Consider the following 14,840-nt stretch of genomic DNA (forward strand, 5'->3'; position numbering starts at 1 on the left):
AGTCCGTGACCCACTGTGCGGCCCTGCTCCTCTCTAGCCGCCCCACGGTGGATCGAGTCAATGGTAGAGGTCGGTCATGGGCGACGAAAAAAAAAGTCGGAATACTTTTTCTCGGTTTTCTAGTAGTTAAGCTTCCAAAATGAATGTAACCATGGTTCTAGGGTCCTTGAACCCTCCCGCTTTGACATGTGGGTTGCCTAAAGTTGACATTGCATGTGGTATCAAATTTCTGATTTCTTCTGGTCTGATTCTCAAGGTTTTATTTCACTTTTGCATGAGTTCTGCAGTAGATAAATCAAAATTTCAATTGAACATGCTTATTCTCCTCCCTTTAAGGAACATTTTGGTATATCATAAATGTGCATTGGCATATTTTTAGGAGGGCCAAAACCACCTCCAAAACTTGCTTTCAAAAAACGCCCAAAAAAATGTCAAGATAGCTCGATAAAAAAATGTCCACAAGTGTCCACAAAATCCTTTGTTGGGTTGCTTCTTGTACACTATCAGGAATGATATTATGTAATAATTAGCCGCTACTATCCGCTAATCTGCGAAAACGGTCCATTTGAATGATAGGAAGTCGTGCCTGCTGGGAATCCGATCTTGCTCTAATGTCATCAATAAAATCGTATGCATCACACGATATCCTTCAATCTCGGCAATTTTTCTACTGATTACTGATTTTGGCTGATTTGTTGATATTTTTGGACGAGACATTAACCTCCTGTTAGTCTATGGAGCTAATTTGATCAGTGTTATATTGTACGATGAAGTTTAAGGTGTGTGTTTTGCGCATTGTATATTTCACAAGTCCCGTTTCTTGCAAAATGTCTTCAACATACCTAGAACTCTTCCATGAGCTCCATACAAATAAAAATCGGTTGTGGGTTGAGAAAGAAGAAATACCTACAAGAGACATTGGTCCTTCTCAGAGGTTCTTCAAGGAATCAGAACTTGCATGAAAAATAAATTTCCTCTTATTTTAATATTTTTCAATACAAATGTTTCAAACTTCACTCCAAACTTCGAGGAACAAAACGAAATAATGAAAAATGATATTATTACATTTTTTTTTTTTTGTTTTTTTTAACCGCGCATTCAATTTTTCATATCTTGTGGTAAGTACCCATAATAATCTTCTAGGATGACTCAATAAAAACGAAGCTACAATATATACATCTCTTTTTTTATTTCTGTAATATATTGATCTAGGTATTTTTTGAAATATGCATATTTGTTGAATAACTGAAAGAGTAGAGGGTTCATGAAAATGACAACGTCTATTGACTGGCTGAAAGAAAAGAGAAGAAAAATGAACATTATCAGAATTCAGTTCCGTATATGTGTCAGTATGCAATTGAGAGAAACTAATCCCCCCACCCCCCGTCTAACACTTTCAAAGCTCGCCATTTTTAAACGGCGCGGCCGATTTTGCTCAAATTCAATATCAGCCTAGTACTTAGTAAGATCTACCTCCTATAAAAATTTTGGGGGAAAACCTCATAATTTGCGCGAGTTATCGCGACGACAAAATTGAACCTCCTTCCCCCCACTTCTCGCCCCCCCCCCCCATTTTCAATCTAAAACTGCGATCTCGGTTTTTTTTCCGCAAAATGATTGTCGTATCACTCTTTTTCACATCTCCAAAACTGCCGTGATAGCGAAGAGAGCCGTAAGTGCAAAATTTTCGAAATCGAGTTTTCTTCAAAATTCGTCTAAACTCTTTAAGATGAAATTACTGAGACAGCTAAAACAGCAAAATTCATCCTAATTTAATGAAAACGAGAAGTATGTAAAAGCCGTAAGTGCACAAAAAATGACGCAGTTTTTTTTCAAGACAGCCGTAGATGCATGAGAGCCAATGAGAACAGTGCTTTCCAGTAAAGTGCCGCCCTCTTCTGCCAATTTCTAACCTGAAAATGTGTTTGTTGTGCGTCCAAAGGGCAACCACGAAAGCATGCAGAAGATAGCACTTACGGCTGTCTTGCCTAACAATAACCTAGCATGAAAATGAAAAATACCCTTTTTATGTAATGGAAAAAAAATCAGTCGATTTTTAATCATCCATACGATTTCTAGGAGTCTTCCGGACGATTAGTGGCAATTTGACAAAGAACGGAAGCTTCTTTCAATAAAATGTTCTTGTCAGAAGCTTCTGAGCCCGTTTTCTCAAAACTTCATTTTTGCATTTACAGCTCTCTTCGCTATCACGGCAGAAAAGTTTTACCCGCATAACTTTGAAATTGAGGGAAATATAACAAAGCAAATATCGAAAAAACCACGATGAGTATATATATATATAAATATAAATAAATCACGAGTACTTTTCAACCTTTTTATTACATTTTGCAATCTTCACACTACATTTTACAAACCGACGTTTCGGAGACAAATTCTCTCCATCCTCAGGGCAGACGAGTTGTTCATAACTGAACGAGGAAAAACACGGAAACCCGGTCTAGTCACAGCAAGAGACCAGTTTAACGATAACAGGAGACATGACAAACATCAACACAAACAATAACAATAAGCCCCCGCCACTGAGAGGCAGTACTCATACATAATGAAAGTTTTCAACGATTAGAAAAATATTCCTCAAAGTGAGCAAACTCAGTCCCAGAATTTATGGCATTTTGGTTATTTAAAATACACAACCCCTCTAAATTCAACCTAAGTTGTTCATTCTTCTCTCTCTTCAACACCCTGGTGTTAATGAAGTCAAAGGAATGCCCCTTTTCTCTCATGTGTTGCTTCAGAGCAGTCACCTCATGTTGGTTAAACCTATGCCCATCCAGTCTTTTATGCAAATATTGGGATGACTGCCCTATATATACGCCCTGACAATCTCTACACGGTATCTCATACACTATTCCTGACAGCTTTTTGGTTGGAATTTTTGACTTCAAACAAGACAGGAAATTTTGTAAATTTGATTCATTAGAAGTAACCAGTGAATAGCCATGCGGTTGTGACACGGATCGAATCTTTTCTGAACAGGAGGACACGCACGGACATACAACAATTTCGGTTTTTTCGAAAAATTTTGGAGGGGGAAAGCCATTTTAGCAAAATTTCACTGTATTCTCAAATATAGAGTTGACAAGGTGCCTGGGATAACAATTTTCAAATAACAATTTTTTAGCTTCCCTTATTTTGTCCTTGCGAAGCATAGGATGAGAAAGCAGGCATATGCGTCTTCCTAAATTTTTAATTACATTAATTTTTTGAGAAAGTGGTTGTGCAGACAAAAAATTCAGATATCTGCCCGAGAAAGTAGGTTTTGTAAACCACGATGTAATAAATTTATTCCCTTGTTTTATAACAAGGACATCCAGGAAATTTATGGAATTATTGGCTTCTATTCAATTGAGAATTTAATGTTACTCGAAACATGTTGAAGAAATTGTAAATACTATTGAGATCGTCCTTATGACAACATAGAATTATGTCATCCGCAAAGCGCTTATAAAATAACATTTTATACGGAAAAATTTCAAACATTTTTTCTTCAGAATATTCCATAACCAAGTTGGCAGCACTGGCACTCACCGGTCCACCCATCGCTAGTCCGTTAATCTTTTTGTAGCAATCTTCTCCAAACTTAAAAATTGTTGAGCCTAATACCCTCTAGGAATTGCTCTTTGGGTAAGGTTGTAAAAAGGTTGAAAAGTACTCGTGATTTTTGTTTAATTATTAATTATTACAACCGTGAAATATATATATATAGTTAGTTAGTTAATTTTATTTAACGACGATCAGCATCTAGGCTATTTACGTCGGGGACTAGGCAATTTTAAATTTTTAAATTTAGTTTCTTGAAGAGTTTTAAAATTTCTGTTACTACCATTGGACTATCTGAACACAAAGGGTGGATGTTAAGAGGGAGGGAACTTTGAATTTTGATACGTGTGGCATAGGTTTTAGGGCAAGAAAGTAAAATATGGTCGATTGTAAGGGGGGAGTGTTGACAAAGAGAGCATAAAGGAACTGGAGATTAAGAGATTAAATGAGAATGAGAGAAAAAGGTATGGCCGATTCGCAGTCTCGCAATTTGGACTTCGCAGGTGCGGTGTTTGTTGAAGGAGGTGTTATCATATGGCTTAGGTCTTCTTTGAAGTAAGTTTTTGTCATTGTTCATCCAGTAGTATTCCCAGGAATCATTGATGTGAGACTGGAGCGCTTTTTTCAAATCTTGTGGAGGAAGGAAATGTGTGTGTAGAGGGGGACTATTTGGATTACAACAAGATTTGGCAATAATATCCGCTGTTTCATTACCGATGATTCCCGAATGTCCCGGGATCCAAGCCATAATGATGTTATGTGGTGAATTTTGAAGTTGAGCAGAAATGTCAAAGAGAAGAGGGTTATCTCCTTGATTTTCTATGGCTGTAAGACCAGAGAGGGAGTCGGACATTAGCAAAAAGTTTTGAGGCTGCGAGAAAGTTATCGTTTTAGTGTACTTAACGGCTTCCAGAATTGCATAGAGTTCTGTTGTAAGAACAGAAGACAAAGGAGAGAGAATTTGTAAAAAGGACATATTTTCTTCAAGTTCAACAAAAGCACAGCCAGCACCATTTTCTGTCTTTGATCCATCCGTGTACAGCCGCCTATAACCATCATACTTTTCTAGGAAGTTGGAAAAACGAGTTTGTTGCTGTTGAACACTAATATCATTTTTCTTGACTGAGCTTAAAGAAGTATCTATATTGATCGTAGTCTGAAACCAGGGTGGAAAAGGAGGAATTTCACATCTAGTTGTTAGCAACTGTTTGATGTTATGTTTTGACTTAAAATCATCAAGCATTGTAGTGACACATTTTGAAATGGTTTTAACAGTGGCCGTATCCTCTAATTGTTTGGAAAAAAGAGAAGAATAAGTGGGATGATTAGGGAGACTCATAACCTTGGCGATATAGCCTGCAAGTAGTCTTTGGCGTCTCCAATAGAGCGGTGGTTCCCCTGCTTCTGCGCAAATGGACAGAGAGGGGCTTGTTCTAAATGCCCCCAGAACTATGCGAAGTGATGAAGTGTGAATAGAGTCTAATTTTCTCAAATGAAAATCCGCTGCACTCTGGTAGATGAAACATCCATAATCTATGGTTGATCTGATAAGGCTTCTATATAAGGTGAGAAGAGTGATTCTATCGCTTCCCCAGGTTGTATTTGAAAGGTACTTTAATATGTTCATTCTTCGTTTACATTTGGCCACAAGATTTGAAATGTGGTCAGCCCAAGTCATTTTTTGATCAAAAATTAGTCCCAAGTACGTAACTGTTGTCTTGAAAAGGATTTGATTACCAGACAGAAAAATTTTCGGGGGTTTTGGTAGCTTTTTCTTCCTGCTAAAGATCATTCCAACTGTCTTCTGAGGTGAAAAGCTGAAACCTGTTATGTCTGCCCAATCTTGAAGTTTTTGTACACAGATTCGGAAGAGTTTTGTGGATATTCTAGGGTTTTTAACATTGAAGTAAATACAGAAATCGTCCATGAATAGAGATGTTTCGACTGACTTTGGAATGCATTCTAAGATTGAGTCAATTGCAATGGCAAAAAGCGTGCAACTCAAAACACTTCCCTGAGGAATTCCATTCAATAATTCGTGAATTTCAGAATAGATATTTCCTATTCTTACTCTAAAAAGTCTACGTTTCAAGAAGTTTGTGATCATAAAAGGAAGGTGGCCTCGGAAACCCCATTTATGTAGATTTTTGAGGATGTTGTATCGCCAAGTGGTATCATACGCTTTCTCTATGTCAAAGAAAATGGCGTATATATCTAATCTTTTAAGAAAACCTTCCTGAATAGTACTTTGAATTTTAATGAGGTGATCGTAAGTAGACCGATTTTTCCGAGCTCCAGACTGGATGTTATTCCAAGCAGATTTTTGATTAAGAGTGTAGATGAGCCTCTTATTAATCATAGATTCATAGAGTTTACAAAGGGTGGAGGTAAGCGAAATTGGCCTATAACTGGAAGGTTTGGTCTTATCTTTTCCAGGTTTTGCAGTCGGAATAATAGTTGATTCGAGCCATTCTGTTGGGAACTGGTTTGAGCTCCAGAAGAGATTGAAGATTTTTAAAAGATATTCTTTGCAATAGGAAGGGAGATTTTTTATCATAAGATTATGTATCTCATCTGGTCCAGGCGCTGAGCTCTTCAAAGCACAGATAGCTTTATTTAGTTCCTTTAAAGAAAATTTCTGATTGTAAGGTTCTTGATTGTCAGAAGAAAAATCTAATTTTTCCTGCTCTGCCTCAATTTTATGTTGGTAGAATTTTTAAGAATAGTGAATATCGCTACTTACTGAGCTAAAATGTTCGGCAAGTTCCTCAGCTATTTGCTGTGGGTCCGTCAGTAATTCTCCCGTTTTAGATTCTAGAGATGGAATATGGGTCTGGTCAGGTGATCCAGTGAGTTTTTTAATTTGAGACCACACTTGATCACAAGTTGTATGTGAATTTATAGACTGGACAAAAGTTTTCCACCTTGAGGCTCTGCTAGATTGAACTGTTCGGCGAGCTATTGCTTTAGCTTTTTTATATTGAATTAAATTTTCAATTGTAGGATGTTTTTTATAGGTTCGAAGGAGTTTTTGCCTCTCTCTAATTGAGTCTCTACACTGATCGTTCCACCAGGGAACGGGAAATTTTGAAATTTCTGTGGAAGTTTGAGGAATGGAGACGGCAGGAGCGTGTAGCATTTGATCAGAGAAATGAGAGAGCATATCTTGAGGGCTTTGATTATTCTCAGGGTTTACATTAATCGAATTTTTGAACAATTCCCAATCAGCTTTATTTACCACCCATTTTTTCTTCTTGGTTCTAGGTGTCTCAGGACCTATTTTTATGAAAATGGGAAAATGATCTGATGAACATAAATCATCATGAACCCTCCATGTTATTGTGGGGGCAACATTAAGAGAGCAGAGAGAGAGATCAATGGCAGAGAAAGAGCCTGTGGCAGTGGAGAGGTGGGTGGGCGAGCCATCATTAAGTAAAAATGTGTTGCTGTTATCTATAAAAGATTCAATAATTTTTCCTGTAAAACTCGAATGGTTTGAGCCCCACAGATAATTGTGGGCATTGAAGTCTCCGCAAAGTATGTATGGAGCAGGGAGTTGGTTATGGATGTTTTCTATGTCTTGCATGGTTATTTTTGCATTAGGCGGAATATAAATAGAGCAAATTGTCATCAGCACATTGAGAGTAACCTGAATTGCAACTGCTTGGAGATTGGTGTTCAGAGGAAGCAGCTTGTGCTGATAACAGTCTTTTACTAAAATCGCAACACCATTACAAGCCCTGTTTCCTTCAAGAAAATCTTTCCTGTGTATTTGGTAGCCTTTAATATTGTACATGTGTTTTTGAGTAAGCTGGGTTTCTTGTAAAGTGATAGCGAATGGATCATGGTCTCTTATAAGCTTTCGTAATTCAGCGCGCTTCTGGATAGCGCTGTTTAAATTCCACTGGAGTAATGTTGGCATGGAACTTTACAAAAATTTTGTTGACCTTTTATCTGATGCAGCATGTAATGTGGTATTAAGACGAGATAATCTTCCTTTAATTTCTGGAGGAAGGGAATAAGTGATTGAGCTTGAAAGAACTTTTATGAATCCCTGGAAATCATCTGTATATTTGCTAATCATGGGAACAGGCTTTCTCTTCTCTTTTATTTCTTCCAGCAGGAGTAAAAGCACCTCCGATTCGATCTCAAAGTTATGCTTCTCAACAGCTTCCGAGATGGCATGTTGCAAGGTGCAGTGTGAGGTAAAAGGTTCTTCATCAGAAGATTCAGAGAATGACTCTATTTCCTGTTGAGTGGTCAATTGTTTCTTATTTTGTTTTTTAGAGTTAAATTTTTTTCGCGATTCGACAGATTCTGGGGATGAGCTAGATTTTCTCTTCTTGGGAACATCTGCAGTTGGCGAAATCTCACCAGTAGTATCCATAATTAAATTTGTTTCCTCTTCTTGAATATTTTAAATTCTATCCGAAGATAAATCTTCGGTTGAATCTCTGGGGTTCTGAACAATGTGAGAAGCATTCTGTTGTAAATCTTTGTGGAGAACACCCGTGGAGGGGAGATCAGTATTATTGGAATGCGAGACGTTTGAGGAGGAAACCTCTGTTTGAGGAGCATCAGATTGGGGTTCATCAACTGGATGAGTTTGAGGAGATTTTTTCTGAGGCGGGATGGTTTGAGAAGTACTACTATGAGAAGGATTTTTAGACGAAATCTCCAATTCCCGCGTTCTGACTGTTTCAGATTGAATATTGGCAATTCTAGTATTGATGTTTGCTCCAGTTCTCGATGATTGTTTTTCAGTCGTGTTTATTGGTTTTGTATCTCCAAAAGTTAGGAATACCTTTATTTCTTCGCCATTATGGTTAATGATTACTGAGGGGGGGAGCTGGATATTTTTTGCCTCCCTTTTGACATAAAGAGCTTGATGCAAAAACGGCTTTTTTCGCCCCTCCTCTGGAAGTTCTACAGACTTTGCCTATTGATTACTCATACTTGAGCGCTTCTTTTCCCAAATTTTCAGACCCCCAAAAAATTTTGGGGGGGAGCCAGAGGGGGTGGAAGTCAAAACCTGTGAACCTCGATATCTCTTGAACAAAGAAAGATATCGAGGTCCGGTTTGGACGAAAAATCGTCTAAAATTGCATACTTTAAGATTCCAAATGTCGAAATCCCGATATCACATTTCTAAGTCAACGTATGTGCTTTTTTCCAGTTTTTAGGTCTAGAAAATTTCTTTTAAACGAAAAATTTACAAAGATCTCAATTTTTTATTTGAACCAAAACCAGTTTTTTAAATTGTTCGTCTTTTTTCGCATCCATCGAGTGGTCTATTAAGCTGGGGAACCAAACGGTTCCGGAGTTATGATCGATTGAAGTTTCCGCTCAATGCGCGCCGACCGATTTTTGCGCGCAAAAAAGTCGGATTTGACTGTTATTAGATCAGATTGAATGTTCAAACTGAGCAAAATGCTTTATTAGGGACTCTTGAGGGTCGCTGAGTTCAAAAATTACAGATACTTCCAAATAATTTACGTTTTTAAAATTACAGCTCCGCAGCGCTATTTTAGAGGCCTACTGAGCGCCGACCGGCCGCTCAGTGGTCCTGTCCGAAGCTGCAATTTTAAAATCGTGAATTTTTTGGAAGTATCGGTAATTTCTGAACTCAGCGACCCTCAAGAGTCCCTAATAAAGCATTTTGCTCAGTTTGAACATTCAATCTGATCTAATAACAGTCAAATCCGACTTTTTTGCGCGCGAAAATCGGTCGGCGCGCGTTGAGCGGAAACTTCAATCGATCATAACTCCGGAACCGTTTGGTTCCCCAGCTTAATGGACCACTCGTTGGATGCGGAAAAAGACGAACAATTTAAAAAACTGGTTTTGATTCAAATAAAAAATTGAGATCTTTGTAAATTTTTCGTTTAAAAGAAATTTTCTAGACCTAAAAACTGGAAAAAAGCACATATGTTGACTTAAAAATGTGATATCGGGATTTCGACATTTGGAATCTTAAAGTATGCAATTTTAGACGATTTTTCGTCAAAACCGGACCTCGATATCTTTGTTTGTTCAAGAGGAATCGAGGTTCACAGGTTTTGACTTCCACCCCCTCTAGCTCCCCCCCAAAATTTTTTGGGGGTCTGAAAATTTGGGAAAAGAAGCGCTCAAGTATGAGTAATCAATAGACAAAGTCTGAAGAACTTCCAGAGGGGGGGCGAAAAAAGCCGTTTTTGCATCAAGCTCTTTGTCAACGAAAAGACAGAACATGAGCAAACATAGGATCTTTAAGACCTGTAGAAACGCTCTGCATCTGAGAGGTTGGTGTAACAAATTCAGAGACAGCGTTGTTGAGTTTTTGATTAGGTAATGTAGGAATGACATTAGAAAATATTAATCTGACATCAGGATTAATCATTCTTCGGATAACCAATGGGCCTTCTTTCGTGTGTATGATCTTTTGAGCAGTTTCATCTACGGATTTCCTAGACTTGAAATAGATACACATCCTATTAAAGGAAATCCGAGATGCATACAAAATCTCACTAGGAGAGACGAATTTACTAATTTGTTGAAGGTACTCCAAAAGAGGGATGGAATCATGGGCTGGAATTATTACAGCGTGTTCTTTAGTAATTGAGGGGGCTGTATCGGCAACGGCATGAGCAAAAGAGAGGTTGGGTTTGATAAGGTTATTATTGTTATTTTGATCACCTGTTAAGTTGGTAGCAGGGGCATGGGTGATGTTGTTATTCTGAGAGGTAGAGATTGGAGGAGTTACATCATTGGACAAAGGACTCAGCTGAGAGGACGTTGGAGACGACTCATTCGTGGAATTTTGGGAAACAATGCATGAAACAGCTGTTTTAAAGTTTTTCACTTTTCCCTTCTTCATAATGGAGCTTGGAAAGCAATTAGTTCAAAAATACAAGAGATCTTTCAGTCACTCCACATAATTGCCGAAGTAAAAGGATGAAAAGAAGCGGCTTCAAAAACCGAACACGGTTCTACAAAAATGCGGGCACAAAGCATACATAATTATCTGAAAATACTAAAAAACCGAAGAGCAAATCAAACTCGTATAAGATATATATATATATATATATATATATATATATATATATATATATATATATATATATATACCCCCCAAAGGTGGTCCCCTTTGAGATAGGAGCATTCTCTAAGTTTCATTACCCTAGCTAAATTCGTTCAAAAGTTAGCAGGGGTGGGACGGACTTTTGGTACACCCTGTATACTGTATAATCAAATAAATTTCACGTGATATTATAACCTTTCATATTATTTTTTGTTTTTATTCAAAATTTACATTGTTAACTGGCGACGTTTCGGTGGCTGATTGCCACCATCATCAGGCACAGACTGAGTAGCGTACACACAAAATAAGGAAAACAAGTAAAAACACATAGTCCTCCGATCCAACACCGTCAGGGAACAGAGGAAAAGGTAGATACAACCTAACGAACATTACAAACATTGTTGCTTGATTTACAACTATTAATAAACGGTCGACAAAATTTCGATGGTTAACATTTAGAAAGTATCCGTACCTACCAAGTAATCCTCAAAATGGGAAAATTCTGTCCTTGAATTCAGGGCACTGCTATTTTTAAGAATGCTTAACCCTTCTAAATTAAATTGGACCTGCTCATTTTTCTCTTGTTTTAGCACTCTGGTGTTATAATAAACAAATTGATGGTTCGTTTCTTTTACGTGCTGCTTAAGAGCTGTTTTTTCATGCTTATTAAACTTCTGTCCGTCAAGACGCTTATGTACATACTGTGATGTCTGCCCAACGTAGACCCCTGGGCACCCTTTACATGGAATTTCGTAAACCACGTGGGACATTTTCTCGTTTGGGATTTTGGTTTTTAGAGCTGATTTGAATCCTTTCAAATTACACTTATCTGTTGTTACTAGCGATAATCCAAATGGTTTTATTGCAGCACTTAATTTTTCGGAGCATGAAGACAAGTATGGTCCAATCACCATCTTTTCCTTTTCAAAATTTTTGCGAGAGGGGAAACCATTGTAGCAAGAATATATTACCTCTGCAAAAATTGACTCGATAAGTGACCATGGGTAACAATTCTCAATCAACAATTGCCTTGGCTCTTTTATTTTGTGTGTGTGTGTGTGTGTGTGTGTGTGTGAGGGTGTGTGTGTATCTATAACTGTGTGTGTGTGTGTGAGGGTGTGTGAGGGTGTGTGTGTGTGTACAGTTATAGATACACACACACCCTCACACTCACACACACACACACACACACCCTCACACCCCGACCCTCACACACAGACCCACACACACACACACACACACCCCCTCACACACACACACACACACACACACACACACACACACACACACACCCTCACACACCCCCTCACACACACACACACACACACACATTAAATTACATTTAATTTCGTCTTAAGATTTAAGAACTTATGTTTCTTCGCACAATTTTAGTTAAAACCAAAGCAGAGGTATATTATTGTTAATAATAAAAATGAGTTATTTTCTAACTAAAGTGATAGATTAAGTTTAACAACTATAAATTATCATTAACAACTATTGACAACTATCATATATACAGGGAGATCCAGACCACCCGTCCACTATCTTTTTCTCGAAAACGGCGGAGAATTGAGCTTCGGGACCAAAACTTTCATAGGGTAAATCGACCCCAAAGAATCGAATGAAAATATTTTCAGCCCCCCAAATGGCCCCTTGGGGGGGTTTTGGGGGGGAGCCCCCCGTTTCTCGCAATTTTCAAATGGGAAGGGTATGTTTTGACTTTGGATTCGGAATCTACGGTAAAAAATAAGAACATTTTGTTCTTTGCACTTTTTCCCTACACCCCCATTTTTTGAAGTTATGGGGCATTTTTGGGGCAATTTTCAATTCGACGCTGTAAGCAGCCAAATCATCCAAATTTCAAAATCTAAAAATCTCCTGAGAGGAGAGGTCAATATCTTTTTATTGATGTGCCACATGACCCCTGTTGCTCCAAAATTTTGGGGGCCACGACCCCCCAAAAATTTTGGGGCTTTGGAGGGCCATGAGTCGAAAATGTCGAAAGGCAAGGGTATGTTTTGACTTCAGATTTGGATTCTACGCGAAAAGTTACGTATAATTGATATGGCGCATGGCCTGTTTGCTCAAATTTTTTTTACCCCTTATTTTGTCCAAAAATACACGGCTTCTTATGGGGAAATGGGGTTCTTCAGTAATTTGGAGCAAACAGGCCATGCGCCATATCAATTATACGTAACTTTTCGCGTAGAATCCAAATCTGAAGTCAAAACATACCCTTGCCTTTCGACATTTTCGACTCATGGCCCTCCAAAGCCCCAAAATTTTTGGGGGGTCGTGGCCCCCAAAATTTTGGAGCAACAGGGGTCATGTGGCACATCAATACAAAGATATTGACCTCTCCTCTCAGGAGAATTTTAGATTTTGAAATTTGGATGATTTGGCTGCTTACAGCGTCGAATTGAAAATTGCCCCAAAAATGCCCCATAACTTCAAAAAATGGGGGTGTAGGGAAAAAGTGCAAAGAACAAAATGTTCTTATTTTTTACCGTAGATTCCGAATCCAAAGTCAAAACATACCCTTCCCATTTGAAAATTGCGAGAAACGGGGGGCTCCCCCCCAAAACCCCCCCAAGGGGCCATTTGGGGGGCTGAAAATATTTTCATTCGATTCTTTGGGGTCGATTTACCCTATGAAAGTTTTGGTCCCGAAGCTCAATTCTCCGCCGTTTTCGAGAAAAAGATAGTGGACGGGTGGTCTGGATCACCCTGTATATAACATGAATCCGAACGGCATGCAAATTCGTAATCTACGACCCATGATCAATGCTCATTACATGGTCTTTGGTCCAGGTCTGATATCAGGGGAGAATGCAATAGTGTATCTCCTTCGGAAAATCCATCAAAAGCTAGTGTCAAAGTGTTTTAGTGGTTCAACTCGTAGAATGCACACTTCAAATTCAGTGTTGAAAATTTCTAAGTTCCTCTTTTAAATTTTTCAATGGAAAATGAACCAACCCTAAGAATAAATGAATGGATCCAGAAAACCTCATTATTAATTCTTTCCGCTCCTTTCTAACTTGAGGTCATTGTTACTGCCAGATGTATGAAGTTCCTTAGAAATGTGGTACGTCAAGGGATTTTATGTTGCTTCAATGCCTTCTTTTGAAATTTATATTTTCCCTGACTGATGAAGAAATTGAGTACAGATTTTCACCCGGTCAGTCTTAATCCTGTTAAATTGCAATTTCTAATACTTGAGAAGTAAGTCAAATTAGTTTTCCTGAAGCCTTTTTATTAATGTCTATTTTTACACTATGGGGTTATGTAATGACATCATGAAAATTTGATGGGCAGATAACCAAATCTTGTGAATGACAGTAAGCATCATGATTTTAGCCGTACAATTTATTCATTGCTCTTGATTGTTTCATTATAGGTTGGTAGTCTCGCAGAACAGTAGAGCTCTTCATATAGTTTTTCCTCATCAATTTTTGGATTCCCCTGAGTGGTTCGGGGTCTCCACTGATGAATTCTTTCAAGTAAGTCCGTTTAAATAATCTACTTTAACTATCAGTAATACTTGGCGTCTGAAGAGGCTCACCACAGGTGACATCCAGAAAGTAAACTGTTAGACGTTCGGTACGAAGAGAGTTGCTGCTTATGCGTCTAGTAGAGAGGAAAATACATGTATTCAGCACAAGAATGTTAAGAGATAGGTGGATCTAGCCATAATGGAAGGAGAATCTGCTATCCAGAAGTTATTCAACTTAAAGAAACTTTTTTGTATGAAGTACAAAAATACAACATAAGATGTTGGATCTGCCTTCTATCTGCAGGGCTCCTTCCTCACCACTAATAGATCCCTTGTTTTGTGTACCCACAGAACAAAACAATTTTAGTTTAGAATTCTAATCACACATATTTAATCTGGAATTCAAGACCATAATAAACGAATAAGGACAAATGAAAAAGTAGCACTTGAAATTGCAACGTGGCTGTGGTCATTCTTTCAAGTTTTAAATTGGAAAACTGGCAACAAGGCAATCGAACATTGTTCAATCATGCAGTTACTAAACAAAAACTCTCAGACTGCACACTTTTGTGAAATTTTGGAGGGAACCCAATTTCGATCCCATAATTGTTATTATATTCACTATTATGAGGTCTGCAACATGGCAAGACTGCCACAAGTGTAAAAAAAATTTCCATGTATGAAAATTGAGGGAAAGTTGCACTCTATACCAGGAAATCATTTTTA

General features: G+C 38.1%; 1 protein-coding gene across 8 annotated transcripts in view; it reads left to right on the forward strand.

The window, feature by feature from the left end:
* The window catches only part of LOC109038534 (popeye domain-containing protein 1), an 89,199-nt gene that overhangs the window by 14,932 nt on the left and 59,427 nt on the right, over positions 1–14,840 (forward strand). For all 8 annotated transcript variants that reach the window (XR_002009601.2, XR_011899189.1, XR_011899190.1 and 5 more), the window contains exon 4: positions 14,019–14,121. Coding sequence is in view for 4 of the 8 variants with exons in the window: in XM_019053614.2 (XP_018909159.1) it covers positions 14,019–14,121 (103 nt within the window). In the remaining 4 variants the exon portion in view is untranslated. The remainder of the gene's footprint in view (positions 1–14,018; positions 14,122–14,840) is intronic.

Source organism: Bemisia tabaci, chromosome 2 (genome assembly GCF_918797505.1).
Source record: "Bemisia tabaci chromosome 2, PGI_BMITA_v3".
NCBI classification, from domain to species: Eukaryota; Metazoa; Arthropoda; class Insecta; order Hemiptera; family Aleyrodidae; genus Bemisia; species Bemisia tabaci.